The sequence below is a fragment of the Hyalella azteca genome, unplaced genomic scaffold (genome assembly GCF_000764305.2).
Source record: "Hyalella azteca isolate HAZT.00-mixed unplaced genomic scaffold, Hazt_2.0.2 contig17699, whole genome shotgun sequence".
Taxonomy (NCBI): Eukaryota; Metazoa; Arthropoda; class Malacostraca; order Amphipoda; family Hyalellidae; genus Hyalella; species Hyalella azteca.
In genome coordinates, this window is record NW_025947474.1 from 203,091 (window position 1) to 228,589 (window position 25,499).

At 42.2% G+C, this 25,499-nt stretch overlaps 1 protein-coding gene across 1 annotated transcript in view; it reads left to right on the forward strand.

The window, feature by feature from the left end:
* LOC108671605 (teneurin-m) overlaps positions 1-25,499 on the forward strand; it is a 70,040-nt gene that overhangs the window by 11,725 nt on the left and 32,816 nt on the right. Inside the window, exons 3-10 of the mRNA XM_047885370.1 lie at positions 179-263; positions 846-1,086; positions 16,196-16,376; positions 21,570-21,690; positions 22,254-22,470; positions 23,057-23,251; positions 24,305-24,514; positions 25,176-25,284. Of these exons, the coding sequence (XP_047741326.1) occupies positions 179-263; positions 846-1,086; positions 16,196-16,376; positions 21,570-21,690; positions 22,254-22,470; positions 23,057-23,251; positions 24,305-24,514; positions 25,176-25,284 (1,359 nt within the window). The remainder of the gene's footprint in view (positions 1-178; positions 264-845; positions 1,087-16,195; positions 16,377-21,569; positions 21,691-22,253; positions 22,471-23,056; positions 23,252-24,304; positions 24,515-25,175; positions 25,285-25,499) is intronic.

Genomic DNA, 25,499 nt, shown 5'->3' on the forward strand with positions numbered 1-25,499 from the left:
TGCGTCTGTTATTACCTGCAGTTTAATGGAAGTTTTGCACCAAAACTTCGCGTTACTTTATAGTGTACGCCGCAACGGCGCCAGCGTCTCCGAACTGCTGCAGTAATCAGTGATCAATGTTTATTTTTATTAACTTACTATGGATTGTTTATTTATTATGGATTGTTATGTCCTGCAGGTACAGAGGCGGGGACTGCCACCCCCCCGACACAGGACCCCTGACCCTGCCCCCCACCGACTACCCCCACCAGTACTTCACCCAGGTGCGAGAAAAGGTATAGTGACCATTACCTCTTCTATGCATCTATTCATCTATTGTGACACATCTGTTTTATATTTATATTTGTCCAGAAACAACAAATATGATTTGAACAAAAATTACTTTATCAAACTATGAACGATGTATTCTGCCGCTACGCAATGTACATCAAGTTGAGCCATAATTCAAGTTTGAATAAAGTATATTTTATGAACTAAGGGTGTGGCTTTACTTTGATAGCTTTACTTTATTTTAATTTCGAAGTTGATTCTTAATTGTCATAATACATTTGGTCATATATTTAATATATGTATCAAGTACAGTTGATCATGTGCTTAATATATGCATATATGTAACTATAAGAGTAATAAAATATTTGTAAAGTGTGGTCATAAATATTACGGGATTAAAATTGTGTTGATTCAGAAACTTAAAGATACGATTGTTTCAACTATATAAAGGGACTTCTTATTAATTAATAACTATTGTAAACATTTAATTAATTATTTTATTAAAGAGGTAATGATTAAATGTTGAATCAAGTTTCTGAATATTAAGAGCTAACATTTGTGATGGGGGTGCGCAGACCCCCGGTGGGGGGGTGCGGGGGGGCCGCGGGTTCTCCCCTCTTCGTCTTCCGCTGCGTAATGGCGACGCCTGGCAGCGCTGTTCCTGGCAGACGTGTGCCCTGGCCTTCATCCTCCTGTCCATCGTGCTGGCCGCCACTACAGCCTTTCTGGCAGGTCAGTCCATCGTGTTGGCCGCCACTACCGCCTTCCTGGCAGGTCAGTCCATCGTGCTGGCCGCCACTACCGCCTTCCTGGCAGGTCAGTGCATGTAATGTGTGTATCAGTTCAGCGTCTCTTGTTGATAGTGCCTCTTAATTCTCAGCGCCTCTTAATTCTCAGCGCCTCTTAATTCTCAGCGCCTCTTAATTCCCAGCGCCTCTTAATTCTCAGCGCCTCTTAATTCTCAGCGCCTCTTAATTCTCAGCGCCTCTTAATTCTCAGCGCCTCTTAATTCTCAGCGCCTCTTGATTATCAACGCCTCTTGATTCTCAGCGCCTCTTAATTCTCAGTGTCTCTTGATTCTCAGCGCCTCTTGATTCTCAGCGCCTCTTGATTCTCAGCGCCTCTTGATTCTCAGCGCCTCTTGATTCTCAGCGCCTCTTGATTCCCAGCGTCTCTTGAGTCCCAGCGCCTCTTGTTTATCAGTGCCCCGTATTTATCAGCACCAATGATTTATCAGCGCCAGTTTGTCGCCCACACAATCTGCCGCTGAGTTAATGACGGTCTGCGGCGATGCAATTGATCATCCAAAGATAATTAAAGAGAGCGCGGCTCATCGACCGCCTGGTGATGGCGGCGCGACTGATGAGTCGTCCGATGCTGGTCCTGATAATTAGATCTCTGTCGTGGCGTCGAGTGAGACTGATGCAGGGCCTAATAATTTGATTCAAGTTGAAGCTCCTGACAAATGTAGGAACTGATTATTTGTGGGTCGCATCGGCGGGTGGGCGTCGTCGGGTTGGCATCCGCAGGTGATTGCCAGCAGGAGTAACTGGATCTAAGGTCCTACTAAAAGGATCTAAGAGAGGGTGAGTTCACCCTGGAGACATTCAAGAGACGACTGGACGTGTTCTTGGGCACAATCCCTGATCATCCGCCTATTCACCACTACCAGCTGCGAGAAGCAATCAACAGCATCGTGCATCAGCTGGCCCAAATGAGGACGGATGCGCGATAGTCAGAGACGGCGGTCCTTCGTGGCCTGGGACAGCTACGTCCGAAACACATACTAATGATACTAAAGAACAGTGCCACTATCCCCCTCAATCTGCGTGTTGCCGGCGCTGCTACACCAACGACTGCCGTCCTGCCAACGGCGCTGATAGCGGGACTAATAGCAAGTCTCGGTCCCGCGCACCACGATAAGTAAATTCCGGCGCATAACTATCGCGCACACTACCGAGATGTGTACGCGATAAACCTCATTATTGCGTGCGGTTTGTGTTTACGTCGATCGTCTATGGGGTTTGTTAGTGCATGTTCTGCTCTGTGTTTGTGTGAATAATCATGTTTTTTCACCGTGTGGTACTGAGTACCGTACAGAGCTGGTATTTAGATTGGGATGCTGCTACTTCACTTGGCATCGTACGGCACAGAAATCGATGAGAAGCGATTGGTTCGGGAACTCGGAGTATTGATGAGAAACGAAGCTCCGATTGATGACGACATCGCGGCAATAGTCGCAAAACGCGGACAAAAGATGGGTGGATCAGGCGGAATATTTCATACCGCGATAATCGAGGTGGACCTTAACTTTGAGGAAGAAACATCTTCGGGATAGTAACATCACAGTGAAACGATAAGGAAACTGTGCAGGTTACCCCCATTACGTAACAGGGTTGTGGTTAGATTTGAATATCTGCAAGAAATCTCTTTCAATTGTTGTCCGTAGGTGTTTAACGCCTTGCCGATGAAGCTGAGCGTATGAGGTGAATAGTTTTGAGACCTTCAAGATGAGACTGGATGTTTTTTCTAAGCCCAATCATTGATCGTCCGCCTCTGCACCTCTACAATGAGCAAGAAGCAAGCAACAGCATCGTGGGCAAGCAACTGAGGGCAGATGTGCGGTGCTTATGATACCCCTGCCCCCGGGACCTTGGCTGCAAGGACGACCTGCCTGCTTCGTGCTACGCTGCGGCAGGGGATGAAGGCTGTGCAATAGCGTGGCTTGCTGGAATAGAAACGAAAAACTGTTGGTCATCCTCGTTCAATTAATAAAGAGCCTGTTTTCGTGAGATGTCTTGTGAGCGTATTTAATGTTTTCGTCAACTAGAGATTGTATGCATTTTCTTCTTCAATTCCATTCACCAAGACAAAACTTTTGCTTTTTCTAACTCTGTTGACATTTGTCGAACAAGAATTTTTATTTTCTTAGTCTCCTTTACTTTACGTGTTAAGGAAATGCGATGATTTTCAATGATGCTTTGTCAAATAGACATTCTTTCTCCTCATCCATGATTATGTCCTATTTGTGTTTTATAAGTTTGTTCAAATTTATTATGTCATGTTCTGTCGTGCCAATTAATTGGCTTCGAGCAAATGCTTGTGCTTTCTCCACTCCCATCAAAACATAAAATTCGCCATCATCATTCAATTTACTTGGAATATTATAGCCGACAACTGGTCTGGAGTTATGCATCAGAATATGTATGATTTCTTTTAAATTATTTATAAGAGATTTTATGAAAATTTAGAATACACTCAATCGGGCAACTGCGTCGCTCAAACCTAGCGATAACCTAAAATTTATCTTAGAAATGATAATTTATAGATCCTATGTTTAACCTCAGTATTTTATAGGATCTCGATTAATAAGACATCATCTTTCTTCTAAAAACGAAGCAAACTTTCCTATATACGGCTGCTTGCTGCCGGCCAACTCCGACATTGTGTTCCGCAGCAAAACTTCTCGATGTCAATTGTTCCATTTTTGTGGTCGCTCGATGTTCGCTAGTTGCCGCTCAGACACTGGGCCAAAGTGATTTCCTGTTATCGAAACATATTTGCGGCACTGAAGTTAGTTCATTTGTGGTCCAGTGAAGCAGGTACAGAACGAGTCTCTCGATTGCTGTGACCGCCGCTCGCTTTCAAATTCTACGGAAATTGCCTTCCAGCATTAATTGAGTTGCCCAAACAAAATTTAGAGCCGCTCCAGCTTCTGATCCACGTTATCGGACGCTGGGGCGGACCTGAATGATGTTGATTTTGAGTGGGGATTTTTGAATGACATCGGAAAATATCATTGAATTCCGGTGCAGCAACATGTCTTCTAATAATCTTCTTCTAACATGTATCCTTGCAGCAACATGTCTTCTAAAAATCTTCTTCTAATTTGATGCGAGTGACGTTTTGAAGTGTAAGGATCGATTGTCATGTTTGGATAGCAGTGCAAAAGTTGACATTATTCTCCGCTGCAAGAACCATTCACATCTCGTGAACAAATGGATAGAAGGAAAGTATGAACATTTTCATTCGAGTTGTAATCGTAATTTCATATAATGTAAAATTGATGCTGCTGCTGTCGTACTGACACGTACTGCAGCAACAGATGTAATGTTGTGATGCCTGCAGTTGTCAAACTACAGTGACCGTATATGCTACTGTCGTGCTGCACTGCTTCTGTTGCACTGCATTGCCGCAGCTGCTGCTATCGTGCTGCACTGCTGCTGCTGCTGTCCTGGTCGACACGTTTATTGTTCAATTATTCAGTCGACGTAAAGCAGATAGACTCGTCTGAAGTGCTGCCTGCTACTGTTGCTGCTGTTGCCGTCGATACTGTTGGTGCTGCCGCTAAATTTACGTTACTGACGTAGATTTTGCTGCCGTCTTGATACTGCAACTAGAGTAGCTTCTTCGTTTTTGTTCTGGGGTTCTCATTTAAGCCGCTAAGGCAGCTGATATTGGGTTGCAGCTTTGGCGTCAATATTATCACGGTCCTCCACGGCCTGATATTTTTCGGTATTTGGCCTTATCTGCCAAACATTTTTGCTAAATTTTGTCTTGTAAATCTCTCCTGCAAATTTTTGCCTATTAATATCACTTGCTATACTTTGTCTGTCGAACCTCATATGACAAACCCCACAGCTGAAGTTTTTCTGTCAAATCTCGCCCTCAACTATCGTCTGCATCGCTCTCTGCTTCTGCCATACTTTCAAAAAAGTTAAGAGATCGTAAATTCATCAGCCAATCATTGACGGCCTTTCAACCAAAATCCACCAATCATAGACAAGAAAGTAGAGCGTAAGTGCTTACGTTCACTTAGCGAGTTTTGAAAGTATAGTCCCTGTTTCGACGTGAACGCACTTCTATCGTATTTCAGGCTTGGAATAATCTTGCGCTGCCCTGCCTGCCAATATCGGCTTTTCCGCGCACCCCTTCTTCAGCTCCCCTCATCCTATGAACTTTTTCACCTAAAATTTCTTTGGATATTTTCGCTTAAAATTTGTTGAATATTTTTAATCACTATTTATTATAATAATATAATATAATATAATAATATAATGGCTCGGCAAATGAGCAAAGTCTGGCACACCGCTCCGCATTCGCTGGACTATCTCGAATGGTAATTTTTTTCGATAAATATATAAGTTTATTTACTGGAATCAGTATGACTGCTGACATCAGTAAGTTAGGATCAGGGGCCGTATTATCAAAACTTCGTAAGTACGCAAAATCGACTTACGAGTGGCGTTGCTATGACAACGTAATACTAGCGGTGGTATTATATAAACATTTACGCGGGAAAAATTTGCGCGGGAAAAAAATTTAGGCTTTTAGCTAAGACTTGCGTACGAAAGTTTTGATAATGCCAAAATTAGGCTGTATTCACGTACCACAGAACTTTTTTGTCGTAAGTACAAAAAGTTACGAAGTTTTGATAATCCGGCCCCAGTACCTTAATACTTATAGTCGTGGGTTCGTAACCCATTACTCCATTCAAGACAACACATCAAGAAAGACAAAGACGTACGGCTTCCACACATTCACGTCGACTTCGTCTGAAGTTTCTGAACAGCGCTCTCCCTCGAACATGAGATGCAAACACACAATTTTATTCTCGGGCTATCCTTTCGAATATGCCTGGCATAAAAGTCTTTGGCAGAAAATGTCGTTTTGCTCACATTTTTTTTTTGTAACCTACGAACATGAGTAAATGATATAACTGGACATTCTATCTGTTCAACCAGCAACACCAACTTTCTAGTGTGGGCCAGAAGTGTCTTAGATTGACGTTCAGTTTAAAAAATATAACTCAGTAGTCACTGCAGTGAGTGACAGAGAGCGCATTTTCTCGTCGACGAAAACGTGAAGTCACGGACAGACGAACGAACAGACAGACGGACGGACGGACGGACATGACGAGCATAATAGGGCATTTTTCCGTAAATAAGAAAATGAGCTAAAAACGGAGCGCTGTAATGAATGGATTCCACCATCTTTCCTTGCTAAATTCCACCATCTTTCCCGCTAAATTCTTCCATTTGTGCTAGATGATAATAAATTCAGTCTTTTGTGTACGCGTTCACGAACTCCAGTTCAGTCGTTATAAAACAGCGAAGTCACGGCCGGTGCTCAACGCTCTTATTCTTGCACTCCAGTACTCACATATTTTCACGCTATATCCGTGCATGACTCGCTTTATATTCAAAATGTGTGTATTCCTCGCTGACTTTCCAGCGGTTTAGTGTCGTAGTCTTGACTTACTGACCTCTCACTCGCGTCAGCAACTTCGCAATATAGTTTATCCTGGTGAAGTCTTGCGGTCTTATACCGTAAGTTCTCAGTTCTGATATTACAGATATCTTCTGGATGGCTGACAGCGAATGTGTTGCGCGAGTTAGCGTTGCTTTTACGAACTCTCACCGGGCGTCTGTAAACCAAAGTAAAAGAACCTAAATGAATCGTAAGAAAACATAAACGAACCGTAACGCTTGTGATATTTTCTTGGCTTTGGCGTGGGTTATTGAACCAGTCAGGTTTGAGTTTAAGTTACTGGATTTACTGTGAAGCAAAAGCCCAATACGTGGTATGTTCTTCAGTAAACCATCGCAATTTATTGTAATATGCAGTAATCTATGTCGTTGTTGTGTTCCGTAAACTGTCATGTTTGTGATGTTACATAAACTATTACTTTTGATGTTATTGTGATGTTATATAAACTATTATTACTTTTGAGAAAATCACATTATTTATTGTGATTTTGGTAAACTGTCGCCAATGCAGTGTTCAGTAAACTGTGCCCTTGAAGTTAGCTCGGTGAGAAGCTTGCAAAGCTCTGTACTGCGAACGATACGGCATTGTAATTTTCGTGTATTTTTTCTGTGTTTTATAACACAATAATCGGCCAAAATTGTCTTCGTTTCAGGGTAACCGTAGTTGAATCATTTTTATCGTTGCTATTTTCTCTGTTCTCAACCTTACAAGCTTCTTAGTTATGATTACGATTATGATTGGAATAGGCATTAAAATTGCTATTATTGCTTATATCATAGTTGCTATCATGATCTTTTTTCGTTATTATTTATTTCAATCATACTGTTATTAGTGTTCATTATTTATTATTGCATGAACTCCAAAATTCACTCCGTTCATCATAATTTTTATTGATTTCATGTTTAAGTATCTTTATGTCAAATTGGAGTACGTATAGTTTTGATTGATAGCCATTCACATGTTGATTGGTAGCTATTCACCTGCACTGCCTCATACGATGTCTTCAGTAGCCAGCTATTGAGTTTCATCCTAATTAGTGATAACGGTCGTTACGTGATATCATCGTTATCATTATATCTATTACCATTGTTATATTTGTAATGATGATATCAAATATTTTTCATCATTTCTGTGCAGCGAGCCGCGTGACCATGTCGCCCGCTGCCGTCACCCCGCCCCCCATCAGCCAGGTTGGTACCCACTTTATAATTTGGTGTAGTTCGGCAGGAGCTGTTCTTTTATGCAAGTTTGATTGAAGACCAGAGCATGCTTTTTATTAATAATCTTCTTGTTCGTTTTTTCTTTATAATTGATCTCCACATAGTATTTGTGAGTCAATACCTGAAGAACTCCTTGACATATATATACTTTCATAATCAATTTGTTGCATTGGAATTTACTCAATGAAACTTGATTTATTTGGCATTGCTGATCAATCGTTTTACCGCCAGTTCCACGGTTTCACGTCCCGTTCGCTGGTTTTACACCAATTCGAGGATTTTAACCGTCAGTTCGATAGTTTTACCATGCACCAAGTTCGATGGTTTTACCTCCAGTTCGAAGGTTATACTGCCTTTTTGCTGGTCTTACCCCAAGTTCGATGGTTTTATCACCAGTTCGACGGTTCTATCAATTTACGTATACTACATAGTTAACGCAGAAAAACTCAAGTGCTTCTTGCGCGCAGTCATACACCAGGTCGTAGGGCGTGATGTACGTGAATTTTTTGCATGTCGTAAGCCCAGCTCGCATTTTCTGTTATGTCTTTTTAGCGCATTTTCTCATTTATGAATAAAAAAAAATTTAACTCAGTACTCACTGCAGTGAGTGACAGAGAGCGCATTTTCTTGTCGAGGAAAACGTGAAGTCACGGACGGACTATCAGACAGACGGACGGACGGACATGGCGAGCACAATAGTGCACTTTTTCAATAAATGTAAAAATGTGCCAAAAAGGCGCTGTTGTGCTCGTCATGTCCGTCCGTCGGTGACTTCACGTTTTCGTCGATTCACGAGAAAATGCGCTCTCTGTCACTAACTGCAGTGAGTACTGATCTAATTTTTTACTATAACGACAACTGCAAGCAACGAATCTCGTTATCGATAAAAAAGAATGGAGTCGTAACATCTCCGCTGCCCTCCAAGAAGACTCATGTCTGTCTTCTTTGCATTGGCTCGACTATACAGATGGTCTTGGTATGTCCGAAATGGCGAAATTATAGTCGCGTCATTTCAAGTCTCAGTAATTAGTTACTCCGAAATAAAGAAAATTCTGAGCATCTTAGTTATTCGCTAGTTATCTTAATTCTGCTTGTGTTTTCGATACTGTCATGATCGTAACTATATAGTAGTAGTAACGACCTATAGTAACTTAAGACTACAACGACTTGTATTTTTACTGACGACTGATGGCGTTGGCAGCCTAGTCGTCAGCCGTCTTCCTCTGAAGTCTCATTCGATCATTCCAAAAGTTTTTCTTCTTGCTTTGATCCGCGAGACTCGCGCTCTTGGGAGTGCGATCGCATCCTGGCTAGGATATCTCCTCCGGCTTTTGCGCCCACGTACCGAACTTGCGCTGACGAATTGTCCGGAATACGCGATGTAGTTTGGACCACACAAGCTATCACCAAGTCTTCCCTGACTTGTCAACTTCAAATAAAATGTGACAAAGTGAGCAAGCAGAAATTAGCATCGCGTCGTCCTCGCTTCCAGCGATATATGCAGCTAAATTTTCAGTTCGGAATCTCGGAGGAAAAACATTTGTCGCTTGCTGTGTGCGAGTTTTGATGTGAGTTCATAAACATTGGTATGCATTGAACTATTGTAGACATTTTAGGTGATTTTAGTTAATAAAGTCTTGATTCAAAGACGGCAGAAATGTTACCCGAATTCGAGGTAGATCTACTCACGATCTCTTTCGAATACTCAAGACCTTTAAAATATAATGCTTATCCCGTCATGTTACAGATATGGCACCTATCTCACAAAATCACTAACAAATTATAATCTGGTGAGCAAAACAATATATCTAGAAACATCTATTAGCAAATTCGATTAAGGACCCTTCATTAGGCTTCACCCATCATTTAGAGATCCACAAGCTCAAACTTACAACCAAACTGACTAAGCCCCAAGTCAGCTAGACGTTGGTCGACGAGGCGCCTAAATTGCGGCAGCTCTCTGCCCTCTTTCATGCAATCTTATGAACGAAGACGTCGGAGGTGAAGCAATTACAGGGCAGACTGAAGCATTAGCTCGTCTTGTGCTGGTCCGGCAGCCTAATTGTTCTGGCAAGGCTCCCTGCTGTCTTAGTTCCTGTCTTGCTGTCATTATTCCTGTCTAGCTGTCTTTATTCCTATCTTGCTGTCTTAATTTCTGTCTAGCTGTCTTTATTCCTGTCTTGCTGTCTTTATTCCTTTATTCCTGTCTAGCTGTCCTTATTCCTATCTTACTGTCTTAATTCCTGTCATACTGTTTTTATTCATGATTGCTGTCTTTATTCCTGTTTAGCTGTCTTTATTCCTATCTTACTGTCTTAATTCCTGTCATGCTGTCTTTTTTCCTATATTGCTGTCGTTAATCCTGTCATGCTGTCTAAATTCTTGTCTTGCTGTGTTTATTCCTATCTTGCTGTCTTAATTCCTGTGATGCTGTCTTTGTTCCTTTCTTGCTTTCTTTATCCTCGCTGTAGTGGCATTGTCATTACAATGATTCATGGAGAAGAGCGTGCTGTAACCCTCCTAGCAGTTAACAAGATCGCAACTTTACAGATCCAGAGACTCCTAACACAACATTATTTCTAAACTTAAGTATTTGAGTTACGTTGGATGATGAACTTAAAAGGAGGGAAAGAGTGTATTCAATTCGTTGTTGTTGCATAACTTCTTGTTTGTTAGTTAATCTTCGCTTTGAGATGGGCGAAAGGCAGTAGGATGGCTGTCCTTCGCTAGGGTCAACATGTGATGACGTTATTGGCTTAGTTAGCTTTCGCTTTGATCCATTCTGCCAGACGCAAGTCATCTTATTTAACCTCTCGAAGAATATAGCGTTGATTTTGCCCATAAAGATAAAGGTTCTACTCAGTAGTTCAGAAAATAGAGACACATCTCAAGAAAAATATCAATGAAAGTTTGTACTTCTTTTTCGAAAATCAATTGTTCGATGATTTTCTAGAACTTCAACCACCCAAATAATCGTCCGTTTGGAGTATATCATACATGCGGTTTGCAAAGAGCCCATATTGTTGCTGCACTTCATATATAGCTACCTGTGCAGCGCAAATTTTCATATTCCCAAAACGTATAGCGATTATGAGTATAGGATCTAATACGTATCCTGCAGGACTCGAGGATGACATTGAGCTGCTAGGTGCCATCTGAGCCTAGCCTGTGATGAGATGAAGCCATTGTAGCCAATCAACATCGCTAATTGGTGCGTTTGTTATCCAATCAGCAGGCCTGCTGGAGCACAGCTGTGATCGGTAATTGGCCTTCCATAATTGGCTCTTATGAGCTGACGAGCAGGATTAAAATTGACGAAAATAACTATTTTTTGCGCCTTATCTCTTCCTGTGCAACGGAAAACGATGCGCGCTTTACCAACAGCGCGCGGAAGTATTTTTAAGCGTCACTCATTACATTATTATTGAAATTCCTTGGCTGTGTCACGCTGCTACTCCTCCCCGCCGCTGTGTCACGCTGCTACTCCTCCCCGCCGCTGTGTCACGCTGCTATTCCTCCCCGCCGCTGTGTCACGCTGCTATTCCTCCCCGCCGCTGTGTCATGCTGCTATTCCTCCCCGCCGCTGTGTCATGCTGCTATTCCTCCCCGCCGCTGTGTCACGCTGCTATTCCTCCCCGTCGCTGTGTCATGCTGCTATTCCTCCCCGCCGCTGTAAGCGGAGGGAATTTTCCCACCCGCGTCACATTTCCCCACGTTTTCCCGCCGAATTGTGCAAGCCAATCTCCCTGGTCAGGTTTTTATTTAAAAAGAATACGCTGCTGGACTTGCATATTTACGAAGATTTTTATTTGATGCCGAAAACTTGATAAGCTTGCGAAACCAACTGCGTGTATCGGCGAGCGCCAGACGCCCGCCATCTGCGGACTAATGAATAAATGAATGGTAATTCACGGAGCTGTCGGACGCGCGACCCTTGACGCTGCCGCTTGTTTTGCTAGCAACGCACTACACCTCAATGTAGACTATAATTACTCTACGTCTATATTAGTGGCGCAAATTATAACTTGGTTTATAAATTTCAATGATATTCACCTTATCGCAATTCACACGCAGGTATTCATCAGCTGTTGAAATCAGCGATCGTTGATGTAGATGATGTTTTCGCGGGCTTAGAACTAATCCAAAAATCGTCTCATTTTACATATAATGGTATGATTGTTATGTGCTATGCTGTTTATACGAAATTTAAATTATTTCCAAAATTTTTGATGTAATAACTCTTGGAATTTATTTATACCTTTTCAATTGAAACATTCTTAGGACCTTGCTGTACTTTTAACAGCCGGATGACGCATAATGTTTTTTTGAATGGTAATAGGACATATGAGACATTCTTCAACTTTGAATATAAATTTTTTATTCCGCTTAATGCTTGCCGAGCTCCATTGCGCTCCTGTCGAAGTGTGAGGTTTTTATCGCATTTTCTCATTTATGGAAAAAAGGCGCTATTGTGCTTGGCATGTCCGTCCGTCCGTCCGTCTGTCCGTGACTTCACATTTTCGTCGACGAGAAAATGCGCTCTCTGTCATTCACTGCAGTGAGTACTGAGTTGTATTTTCTGTCTTAACTTCGTTTTTTCACGATGTTCACTATTTGAACAACAGCAGCAGCGGCCTGCAATCTGCGGTATTAGCGGAAAACCTCACGTATTTTTGTTTGTGGGTTTCGTCGTCCGGCGAGTCGTTCTCATCCTCCCCAATCCCTGGGGATCCTCGCAATGATGAGGCGACATCCGCTCCTCCCCCTGTCTGTCCTCCCCTGGCAGATCAGTCCTTCCATGTCCTCTTCTGTCCTAATTAGTCCTTTTAGTTCCAGTGTTCTTTACAGTTTTTTTATATTTCTTGAAAGTTCTGCGATGTTGTCTGTGGTTATGCGCTTTTCTTCGCTACTTTTGCTTTTGTTTTACGTCTTTTGTCACCGAAATTTTAGTCAACATTCAAATTGCGAATTACACTCGTACAAGAGAATGGAGCCTGAATTCTACTCAAACTTGTGTACAATTATGCTTGAATTTTACCCACCCGTTCATTTACAATGATATTTTCACTTAAAAAATACCTTTATATCCCGGGCCTGTTAAGTTGTGACACTGAAATGCTCAATATGAAGATAGACGACTGAATTATAGAGAAATGTCGTTCCACATTTTGTGCCATTTGTCGTTACCTCTGTCCTGCTCCGTTCGTCGTATTCCCCTGCATTTTTCCCTTCACTGCTTGAGCTTCCTCTACTTCGAAAACTTCCAATTATTCTGCCTCTGCAAACTTCTCTAATAGAAAAGATCATTGACAAGCCTGGAATACTTGAAATCCTTACGGAATTCATCAGATGCTGCAAGTGAAACGCCTCTGTTTCCTTGCGCGCGCTCGCCTAATGCCCTTAAAGGGTAAAGTTAACTCCAAGGTGTGGTACTTCTTTCAGGCTTCAATCATTTAACTTGGATACCTTGTATGTGTACGTCATCTATCATGCATACTCATATTGAAAGAATATCGAACAATGGCAAGCAATGTGAATGTAATTTTCTATAGCTTTAATCGTCTTGACTGTCGTGTTTTGAATCGGCATCGCATTTGTTTTTGTTTTCGTTGATAGCGAAATTAGTATACATGGTTAATTTAAAGTTGTAATACGAGCTTGCAGCTGAAAAAATTATTCTAAAAGGTAGGAAATTATCCCCTGCTGCCTCGTATCCCTCGCTGCCAGGTATCGGTCTCTACATTCTCAGCCCACTTGCAGCCCTCAGCCCGCTTGCAACCCTCAGCCCGCTTGCAACCCTCAGCCCACTTGCAGCCCACCCATTTCAACCTGACGCTCATTCGTCACGCCTGACGCTCAGCCGACGTCTGCGTCGCGGGTCACGCAGCGGGGCTCAGCGCAGATCAGTGCGGGCGGCGCGCGGATAACGAAACCCACGATTGGTGTCCGCCTCAAATCAGGAGGATTGCGTCAGAAAAATACTCTTTGTATTGTCTCCTGCATATCAATCGCACGAAGCGGGGATTGCGTAGGGTGTTACGGACGATTCCACGACACTGAGCTTGCGGGAGCTTGATGAATGCCAGCTTGATGGATCCTATATAGGCCTGCGTTGGGGGAGGTGGGAGTTGAGAAGTTATTTGGTGCTGGTGGAATGTTTAAATCGAGGCGACTTGAATACAATGAGTGCCTGGGGGCATTTAATTACCTAAAAAGGAAGTACTTCAAAAGATTTGTTGGAAACGAAAATATTTATTTTTTTTACGCCAAATTGGTTTAGGATAAAGGAATAAGATGCTCGAACATTTGTTTATTACGGAAAACGACTCGACTCCATCGAAGGTGTGATTCTGTATGTGTTTACATGTAACTTGAACAACACGAACATTTTCGTAGGAATAAAGCACACGTTTCGACACATCTCGTTATTCTTGCAATATTCACCTACGGTGTGCAACGTGAAATATCTGTGAAATATAAGCTAGCGATGCGCGTCCACACAGCTTGTACTGGCTGCTGTGATCAGAGGCCGCCAATATATAACTCATAAGTTCAGAGACGTGCTATCTTTCATCGTATTTCAACCCAAGGATTTGCTGATAAGCTACACTTGCGGTATACGAGTCCTGTTAGAGCTTTAACCAATTTTATTCTTAGATCATTGGTAGTATTCAATAATTGGGCGCTCGATCGTTAAGCTAAACCTCATTTTACTCGGTACTTGTTTAAAATTGACTCGTGTTAACTTATGCAAATATGATGCATACAAAATAATGCAATAATGATACTCGTCACAAGCGATCGTGAAGCATTTGTCTGTTATTATCGGCAGTCAAGGACATCTATTTCGATAACACTGAACCTTTGTAAAGAACAGATTTCCACTAGAAATGTATATGTTATTTTCATAAGTTCAAGAGATGAGCGTTCAGAACATTTATTTAGTGTGAAATAATTCAATTATCGCTAATTTTTATTTAATACTTTATTTTGAGTATATTATAAAACGCTTTTGGCATTATCTTTCATCATTAAATGCTGAGTTACAATGAAACTATCTGTAACGTAGAGCACCAGAGTGCATGGCGACCTGCGCAGACGAACGGTTTCAAAATAATTTCAAATATTCTAACGGTATGAATGCGAGCGTCCGCCAACTAGCACTTCCCAAGTTGACGTTTTTGTGTGGGGAGGGGTGATGGAAGGGGTGTGGTACGTGAAGTGAGGAATAGAAATGGGTGACGGTGAGATAGGACGTGTTAAAGGTGCGTCGTTAACATGTATTTTGACAACCGAATACTATATATACACGGGCCGAGGAAGACTGGTTCATTGCAATGTTAGTTCGTTATCAGCTAGGTTATTTTAAGTTCAGAGATTCGACGGTACCGCTTTCCCATTGAGTAAAATGCCTCTTGGTCGTACTTTATCATTTTCTGAGGCCAGTGGAGAGGTTATGTCGAATAAAAATACCGTATAATATTGTTAATATGATAAGGGAACATGCATATTATGGTATTGACGCATATTAAATAGTTTTAATGGGGAAATATATTTATGTAGGAACCTCAGAAATAGAAGCTCGCCAGGTATCTGTGGTGCACAAGTAAAGCGCTTCTCGCGCCCTCCCGCGGGGCCAGAAAAAGGAAAACTTCAGCGCGCGTTCGGGTTCGTTCGAAGTTCTGAAGCAAATCGAGATGAAGTTTGGCAGAACAATTCCAAATCTAAAACTTCACGAGAACGCTACGGCGGCAAGCACCTGATCTGAATATTTAATCTCGAGTTTAATATTAAAAAAATGAAAAAAGTCTTGGTTTTCGCGATTACTTCGTGAAGACATATTTTTTTAATATTTGATTAATGCTTTGTGTTTGTCGTCCAATTTGGTTGAATTTCTGTTGCGATGCAAGAATTTATGTAGACCAACTTTTCGTTGATAATAAACTATCATATAAACGACATAATCCGTCAACTCCGGGTGCGTAGTTAAGCCGATAATGATTTTATCCATCGAGTGTGCCTGCATGCCACGATGTGTGGGTAGGCCGTATATTTTCTGCTTTACATTTGTCCTTGATCGAGCCAAGTAAATTAAGCTGTTTTGCCGCCTATGTTTGAACTGTAAATAAGTGCGGCCAATTTTATTATAGATTTGGCCGCACTTATTTGCAATCCAAGCCAAGGCGGATGATAATAATAATTCCTTGTAAGTCTTTACATAATTCTTAATTCAAGGTACTCGTTGATAGAGTCAACAAGTTGGCTGCTTGTCGTTGGCGCATCAGTTCAGGACATTCATTTAATTTTGTCTTCATTGACGTCTTTAATATTCAATTATTTAATATTAATGTTAAACTAATAATAATATCGTTGACATGAGTAACATGCTTAACCAATATATTATAACAAATTATAAACGTTCTGTCTTCCCCCAGCGTCGGGGAGCAGCACCTTGGAACGCCGTCCCCACCAAACCTTCCCCCCCACCAGCTCCTCGTTCGTGAACCTCGTGTTGGGGGAGAGGAACAAGCGAACTCTTTCCCCATACGGGTACTGGAACCTGCACCTCCCCCTGCAAGACCCCACACTCATCCACCTGCTGCTTACCATCCCCAGGTCAGTCTTAAGACCATCCCCAGATCAGTCTTAAGACCATCCCAAGGTCAGTCTTAAGACCATCCCCAGGTCAGTCTTAAGACCATCCTCTTAACGTGTTGCCAATATCTGCCAGTGCAAACTATTGTCTAAACCGATAAAATATTTTACTAAATTATCCTTCCTTGCGGTGCCTACGTAGTTTATGATTGTTTCAAAGCCATCTTTCGGAATAGTTTTTATTAAAACTTCAATAGACGTGGTTGAAACCAAGCCCATTGTACAGCAAATATTGTGATGTGTATGGACTTGGGGTAAAATGGTCTGTCTTAAGACCATCCCCAGGTCAGTCTTAAGGTCATCCCCAGGTCAGTCTCAAGGCCATTCCCATGCAGGTCAGTCTTAAAACCATCCCCAAGTCAGTCTTAGGACCATCTCCAGGTCAGTCTTAAAACTCTACCGCCTGACATGAGTAACCGGAGCAATATTGTCACAAGCCTGCTTCCAAAAAAGAAACGTTTTAGTGAGCGCAAAATGACTTGCACTGATGGTTGCCGCAACGTACGACAACTTTAAAATGTTCTCTGTTGCGTACAAACGTCTTCAGGTTGCTACACTCAATAGTTTACGTATAATTAATTTGAAAGTCATTTTCCCGGACAGTGACATACGGCGGAAAAGGGTTAATAAGACCATCCCCAGGTCACTAATAAGACCATCTCCAGGTCAGTCATAAGACCATCCACATGCCTATCTGTCTACGTTGGAAGAGTATAGCCGCGTTATCACGTTATACGTACTGAAAATATTTAATGGTTTGTTCACGACGATCATTCCAGTGAGTGATCCACTTTAACGATACTAATCTTGAGATAAATTATTGACGGATGACCATCGAAGTTTCCAGCGAATTAACTGCTCTTATTCCATAACCGATGTGACAATCCCGTGTGCAAAGGTTTAAATAATTGACACTTTCTATATATTTGGATTCAAAAACGATAAACAAACATAATGTTAACACAAATCGACAATTGTTAATCAATTTAAATATGAGCACGCGGTAGCAGAGCGCAGGAGCGGATAGGTATACCGACTTTAAACACCAATAGAAAGAAATTAAATATCTTCCTTATGATTGATATAATAACGATTAGTTATTTTATTATTATCATCAAATTTATTCGTATTACATTAGTTCCTATTGATTAGCATATATACGCGTACTTCTGCAGCTGCTGACACAAAGCTACTTGAATCATTGCAATTGGTCCAGTGCAACGGTGTTAAGCATCAGCACGCTTCTATAATAACGATAACACAGAAACTGCCAGATGTCTCAATAGTTAGAAATAACTATACTATATTAGTTATAACAACTATTGTAGAGGAAAAGAGATAGTCCCCCAACACTATAACGTTAGATAGAACGTCAAATTCGTAGATGGAAAATGTTAGGAAATATTCTTGTCTGGAATAGGCGAAAACCCCTACATGCAAAACAGTTATTTCTATTGTTTGGATCTCTATTGCAAACAAGTGTTGGAATTTCATTTGACTGAGGCATGAAAAACAATCTCGATGCACAGCTTTCAAATGCATTTCTTGAAACGCATGAGAAATTGACGCTGCGTTTTTCATCGCATTCGTTTACGCCGACACGTCATCAACCCAAGGAAACAACCTTTGCGCTTTTATGGATTGTGTAGGTGTAGCGTTCCTCTGGCAGCCATTTTCTTTGACCCATCGCAAGACGTTAATCAATCATCTAAGAATTTTCATTCCGGCCTTGTCTTCTTCATATCGAAATGAAATCAGCTCGAGGAAGCGTTCTCTTCTGGTCATTTTCGTCGAACTCTTTTGGTTGTGTTTATCAATCCCACCGCAGCGGCCGAGGACATGGGAACTTTTTGGTCGCGGGTTTTTGTGGCCATTTGCATGTTGTGTGGAGGCAGTTTCATTACCGAAACTCATCCATCACTCGCAACGACCAGGTGTCTCAACGACCAGGTGTCTCAACGACATGTCTCAACGACCAGGTGTCTCAACGACCAGGTGTCTCAACGACCAGGTGTCTCAACGACCAAGTGTCTCAACGACCAGGTATCTCATCTGCGCCTCTGTTCTCACTGCCGGCAAAGCGAAGCAAATTCAGCTTTTTCATATGCACTCAGCAAAGTTAATGAAACTTTGTCCAAATAGCGATGCACTTTTTTCTTTTGTGTGAGTCATCTTGACCCAGTTTGGCCCTGATAAAGGTGGTATCCGTGCTACAGGCAGGAAGTGTGTCAATATTTGGACAATATGACCCATCCATTTTTGTGACTGCAGCAGCGCTGGTGTCTTGCTTCACAGGGCAGGCGTTGAGACTTGCTTTCCAATGCAGGTGTTTATACCTGCTCTGCTGTGCTGACTAGAATAGCTACGCCGTTAATTGGCATCTCGCGAGATATTCCGTGTCTACTGAGTTACCCAAGGTTCCATTACTGAATGCATACTCATTAATCTAATGCGTCTCGGGATTGGATCAAACCGATGTGTGCCGCTGATTTTCGTATAGAAGCACTGGTAGAAAGTCCAATCCATTGATGGCTGCAACTCATACATTCTGTAAAAGTTGGATATTTTTCGTCTACTTTAATTCAAAATTATGATATTTTTCACCATGTAGCGTTATTGCTGCTATACGTTCAACGACAGACCACGTTGTTGTCTTCTCGGTACTTTATAACTCGCTGATGACTTCATTTGTTCTTTCATGTTCCTCTCCAAAATTAGCGCCTATACTGGGGAAAAATGTAAATTTGATTTCTTTAGGACAAATTAGAACAGATCTCCCTAAGAAATCGTTGATAATTAATCATAATCACGGCCGCACTGATGCTCCATATGGTGTGCTCCGTCAAACTGACGACTGCCATCCGAGGTAATTGTCGCCTCGATCGCTTGAGCCTTCGCCTTCATATTGGCGCTTAGGCCTCGTCGATTTATCGAGTTTGACGAAGTTTGCGGCAGCCTCAATCTTTGCGAAGGTTTTTTTCAATAAAGAGAATTTGGAGCCTATGGCGGTCATTATTCATTGTCTTATCTGAACATAAGCCGTGTCAGTATTGACAAACGACCAGGCATTTGCTGAGCAGCTTCCGCCCTCAAGGTGAGGTAAGGAATACGTGCCAATCAACAGGCCTGCTGCTGCCTTCTGTTCGCTATTATTCTGAAAGAGAGAAATTAGCCCTATGAAAAAGTATATAATATTTGAAATTTGTCTTCTAACCTCTAACTAAAAAATCCTTCATCAAAATTTGAAAAATAATCCTTTTGTAATCATTAGAGGAACTTTTAATCTTGTATCTGGAAGCTGTACCGCAGGCAGGTAATTCTTAGTTCAATGGAGTAAAAATAGAAAAAAATAATCCGTTCTGTAGAAAATTTCGTTTTCAATTGACGGAAAAAGTTTTTACGAGTTGAAATCGAAACATATTCTTTGTTGCGTCTAGTATGTCCTTTAGCTAAAAAATGATGTCTCTTATTCATTCAATCTAAACCATTTTCGTCATTCAATTAACATGGTCCTCAGAGTTTTAAATCACTGGCGTCCCGTTCGATTTTATCGGTCATCTGGAGAAATTGACTTCTTTCTAGAGCGGAATGACGCGTCATTTTTTTGGTTTAACTATCTTTGTTTCATCGTCCTTTTACTCAGATCCAAACATTAGGTTAACAAAATAAAATCCCAAATCCTACTATTGGTTTCATTCATTGCATTTGGCGAGACAAAAAGTTATATATTCTCTTCTATACAGTCTAGGTCTTCGAGTTAGGTTCTCATGGTTCTCTCTCTCTCGTGTGTTTGATTCATCTGGGTCTTTGCGTCCCTTCTGCCATTGCCCTCCTTTTTAATGCTCCCTATAGCATTCATCGTCTTATTACCTCACCTTCACGTTCTATTTTTTAGCATATCCCTTCTTCCACCATTCTTTCCCTTCCCTTTCTCCTCTGACCAACCTTGTACTTCTTCTTCCCTCTACATTTCATTGCTCCATCTTCCATTCCTCTCCGCCATTGACCCACCTGATATTTCTTCCCTTCCTCTTCCCTCCCCTATGTTCCCCTCTTATCCTTATGAACCATCTTGTCCCTTCCTACCCTCCTTCCATGACCTCTTTGTTTCCCTCCACTAAACCGCCTAGCCATCCACTGCCCCGTCTTCACGGGGCTCTGAAGGCCGGAAATAAGCCGCTTGGCACCGTCCTCTCGTCCGCCAATCCCGCCGCTGTCACCTTTTCGTCCGCGCTGCTTTTACAAGCGCGGATTTGTGGTGTTCGGCGGTGAGATTTTGTGCGGCGCAGAGTTTGCGGAGAGGCTGGCAGGCCTCCGACTCTCTCTCAGAGATAAGAATTTTGTGAGCACTACTGGATAATATTGGGAGTTTTATGTTGCGTTGCTCGCGCACCAAAACTTCTCGCTGCTTTCTTCTAGGGACGTCAGCGTTTGTGCTTGAATGTTCTTTTACATTGAGTGCTCGCTCCTGATAAGTCTTTACGCGCTGTCGTCCAGAGGCTGCTTAGCCACTCTTTATGAGGACAGGACTTCGCATTTGACGGATTTTTCACTTGGCAAAATCCCATGAGGTTCTCTGGCTTGTCCTAAATATGTTATACCTATTTTCAGTTTTATTAAGCCTAAATTTTAATGAGAATTTGGTAAACTCATCGGATGCTTGCATTCGATTGGTACTCCACTTTAGATATCATCGTTGACGAAAATATTTTTCTCACAATGTTCGCAAGATCTAGCGTCTATTCTCTTTTTGAGGTGGACCTTTCCCAATATGTCTTCTATAACTCTACTTAATATAACTTCCAAAAATGTTAATTATTCTGTACTCTAGAATAATTTCAAAAATTAATATGGTTATCTAGTTTGATGGTGTTTGGTCGATAGCGAAATTCGAAAAAAGAAGCACTGCCGCGTTTCAAAGTTTTATTTCACATAATATTATCTTTTTGTCGCACAGACGTTGGAGAATGAATAGTGTTGTAGAAACCACCCTGATTTGAACTGAACTATTTTTCGTTGAACAACTGTAATATTGATCGTTAAACCGTTGAATAATTCGTAACTTTATCATCGAATCCATCGTAATTTAGCCGTTGAGCTAGCAGTCATTTAACTCCATTATTAGTTAACTGACAAGCATTAATGTCCTCGCAGAGGCACTACCATCGGCCTGTACGCACGTCGCAACGACCTGCCCACCCACACGCAGCACGACGTCATGCAGATCCTGAGAGGCACGGCGTCCCAGCGGGAGACTCGCACCTCCCAGCCTGAGGTAGCGTACCTTACAATTCTTTATTAGTAGCCACATTCACCTTAGTCGCCGCATCATCATAAGTTGCCAACTTCACCTTTGTCGCCGCATTATCATAAGTTGCTACCTTCACCTTAGTCGACGCATCATCATAAGTTGCCAACTTCACCTTTGTCGCCGCATTATCATAAGTCGCCACCTCCACCTTAGTCGCCGCATCATTATAAGTTGCCACCTTCACCTTAGTCGCCGCATTATCATAAGTCGCCACCTTCACCCGTGTATAACATACACCGTTTTACATATGTTACATAGACCGTTTTACAGTTACAGTCTTAATGATCAGCTCGTCCATGATTTATAGTGTTTTTTTAGTCGTGCATATAATGGGGCATGAGCTCATGATACTCTCACATGTGCACTTACATAATCTGAGTTGCTCTTGATGATCTTACGTTAGCGACCGCCGATCAATGCAGGATGCCATGGTGTAAGTAGAGGAAAAAACGGTGGGTAGTCAGTTGCCTATTTATTATAATAAATTATCAGTTGACGATAGCAAACTCTGTTTACGGTGGCTGCAGGTTGGCGTGGTGGAGGTTGAAGTGGAGGAGCTACTGCAGTCTGGCGACTGGTTCCTGACTCTGTACAACGACGATGGCGACCCTCACGAGGTGTCGCTGATGGTCAAACATGGCGTGGGGGCCGGTGAATGTCCGCAGCGATGCAACGGACACGGACACTGCTTCCTGGGCCGCTGTCAATGCCAGCAAGGATACAACGGCCCCGACTGCTCTGAAGGTGCGAAAATGCAGCCTCACTGCGATGAAGGAGACGATCGATCCCTCTATATAGCGCTATGAAAATAAGAGGAACTACTGTCAGGCCTTTTATTTGGATGATTTTATCACAACAGATTTCAAATTCAGTGGCATGTTTTGAAAATACTTGTTAGGATCATTGACCTGAGTGATATAAATTATTTCATAGACAGCGTGCACATGGTTCGTCTGGAGCCGACCACCTCTAACTCGTAGCCTAACTTCTAGGGTTAACTAGGGCTAAGTTAGTTCAGGCCTCCGTGTACTACTTAAAATGTCCAGCGACTTCATTCCTGGCGTAGGCACTTTGCCTCGTGAGGGTTTTTACCTAACTACTGAATTAGCATCGCTGTTGTTGACATTTATTACTTGCAACTAGTCTGTTTTACGCTTGAATCTACTGATTATTTGTAAATTCATGAAACATTTTTTCATCCGTAGTGCAAATATGTGAATATCATTGTGGTTAGAAATGTACGTGCCGTGCTAAATACCGTGCACTATGTCGTGCTGTGTTCAGTACCATTCAACCTAAATAATGTTCCCGGTTTTGGCCGCGGTTGCAGTGGTGTGCCCAGTGCTGTGCTCGGGGCGTGGGGAGTATGTGGCTGGACTGTGCCAGTGCTTCGCTGGCTACAAAGGAAGGGAGTGCGAACTGTCACAGCAAGAGTGTCAGGTCGCCCACTGCAACAACAACGGCCACTGCATCGACGGCCAGTGTCACTGCAGCCCTGGATACACCGGCGAGTTTTGTGATAAAGGTGAGCAGGGAATTGAGTTATGTAAAGCGTAGCTGTGAAAGTGAGCAGAATTGGGGTATGTGGTGCGTAGCTGTGATAGTGAGTAGCACTGCGTTATGTAATGCGTAGGTGTGAAAGTGAGCGGAATTGGACCATGTGATGCGTAGCTGTGAAAGTGAGCAACATTGGACCATGTGATGCGTAGCTGTGAAAGTGAGCAGCATTGGACCATGTGATGCGTAGCTGTTAAAGTGAGCAGCATTGGACCATGTGATGCGTAGCTGTTAAAGTGAGCAGCATTGGACCATGTGATGCGTAGCTGTTAAAGTGAGCAGCATTGGACCATGTGATGCGTAGCTGTGAAAGTGAGCAGAACTGCGTTATGTGATGCGTAGTAGTATCGCGTGTGCTGCAGCGCGCGTCTCGCAGGCTGCATTGTTCGTGTTAAGGAACGCGTGTTCTCTTCTCGGGCCGCAACCTCAGGTGCTGCAGGCCGTTAAATTTTGGCGCCGTTATTGGATGACGCGCGATATTATTGGCCTCAAGCGCGATATTGCTTCGCCAGGTGCGCGATGTGTAACGCTTTTCTGGCGCTTGTTAAAATTTCGTTTTTTTTTTTCGGCGTATCTGCATTTGAAATTGTGCACTACCACTGCTGCGAATCCTTTACTGGATTTAGTAACGTTATCCTGCCTCAAGAAGGCCACAATTCAGTTCATTCAATTCAATGTATACACAAAAAAAGTCCCAAACTACGATTTAATATTTTGAAAACAATTCTTTTTCAACTACAATTTGATATCTTGCAAACAATTCGTTTTAAACTACAATTTAATATTTTGAAAACAATTCTTTCTAAACTACAATTTAATGTATTGAAAACAGTTCTTTCATTAAACTGGCAATAAATTGTTACCCTCCTGACGCAGTTGACTGCCCTAACCCCACGTCACTGCCCTGTACCACTGCCCTAACCCCACCTCACTGCCCTAACCCCACCTCACTGCCCTGTACCACTGCCCTTACCCCACGCTGCCTTAATAATAGCAATAAATGGTCATCCTCCTGACGCAGTGGACTGCCCTAACCCCACGTGTTCGGGTCACGGGTGGTGCGTGAAGGGTGCGTGTGTGTGCCAGCGGGGCTGGGAGGGCCCAGACTGCGCCCTTATGGACACTGAGGCGCTGCAGTGCCTGCCTGACTGCAGCAACCACGGCACATTCAACGTCAAGACGCACTCCTGTGTCTGCGTCACGCCATGGATCGGTTCTCAGTGCGACAAGAGTGAGTGTTGGACTCGGGGTTTGTGATAGTGAACTTAATAAACTGTTATGGGATGCTATTTAAAAAAAATCTAAGAATTACACCGTCAAAAAGTGCGTCGTTATTTGAAAAAAGTCCCACTCATTTTTCTTGGTGTACGTGCTGCGGGATCCCCGCTATTTAAAAAAACTATTTCGATGTTTTACTCCGTTAAAACAATAACCTCATGTATAACACAACTATATTGTGTTATTTTCTTCATGGATATCAGAATCTTATCAATACTATTATCACATTAATACTCTAAACCTAATTAATTCATATTCATCATAATACCATTATTTAATTTATTCAATAATTTTATTGAAACCATTCCTTTTTTAATACAGTCCTCATGTATTCTATCATATCATTAATACAATAATTTCACATATACTATTACACTTCATTTATTCGATCATCTCATTAATACAACAATCTCATCTATCCTATTACTTCCTTAATATCTAAGCTTGTTCATACCAAACCATTATTATCATGACTTCTTCTCACCCGACAACAGGAGCGTGCTCCCGCAACTGCGTCATGACCTCTTCTCATGTCATGACCTCTTCTCATGTCATGACCTCTTTTCATGTCATGACCTCTTCTCATGTCATGACCTCTTCTCACCCGACAACAGGGGCGTGCTCCCGCAACTGCGGTTACCACGGCCGCTGTGAGGACGACGCTTGTCGCTGCGATGACGGCTGGTCCGGTGACAACTGCACCGAGAAACTTTGCGACCCGAGGTATGACTTAACACTCTTACATGATATACCATATTCTAACTATATTAATAATGAATTGAAGGTAATGAGACGGTTATACTTTCGGGACTTAAAACTCTCACATGATCTTCCACATTCTAACTATATTAATAACGAATTAAAGTTAATGTATGCGCTTTTCTTTTGTTTTCTCGACTGGTAAGGGCTAAGTGTCGAGATGATCGGATGAAAGCCAT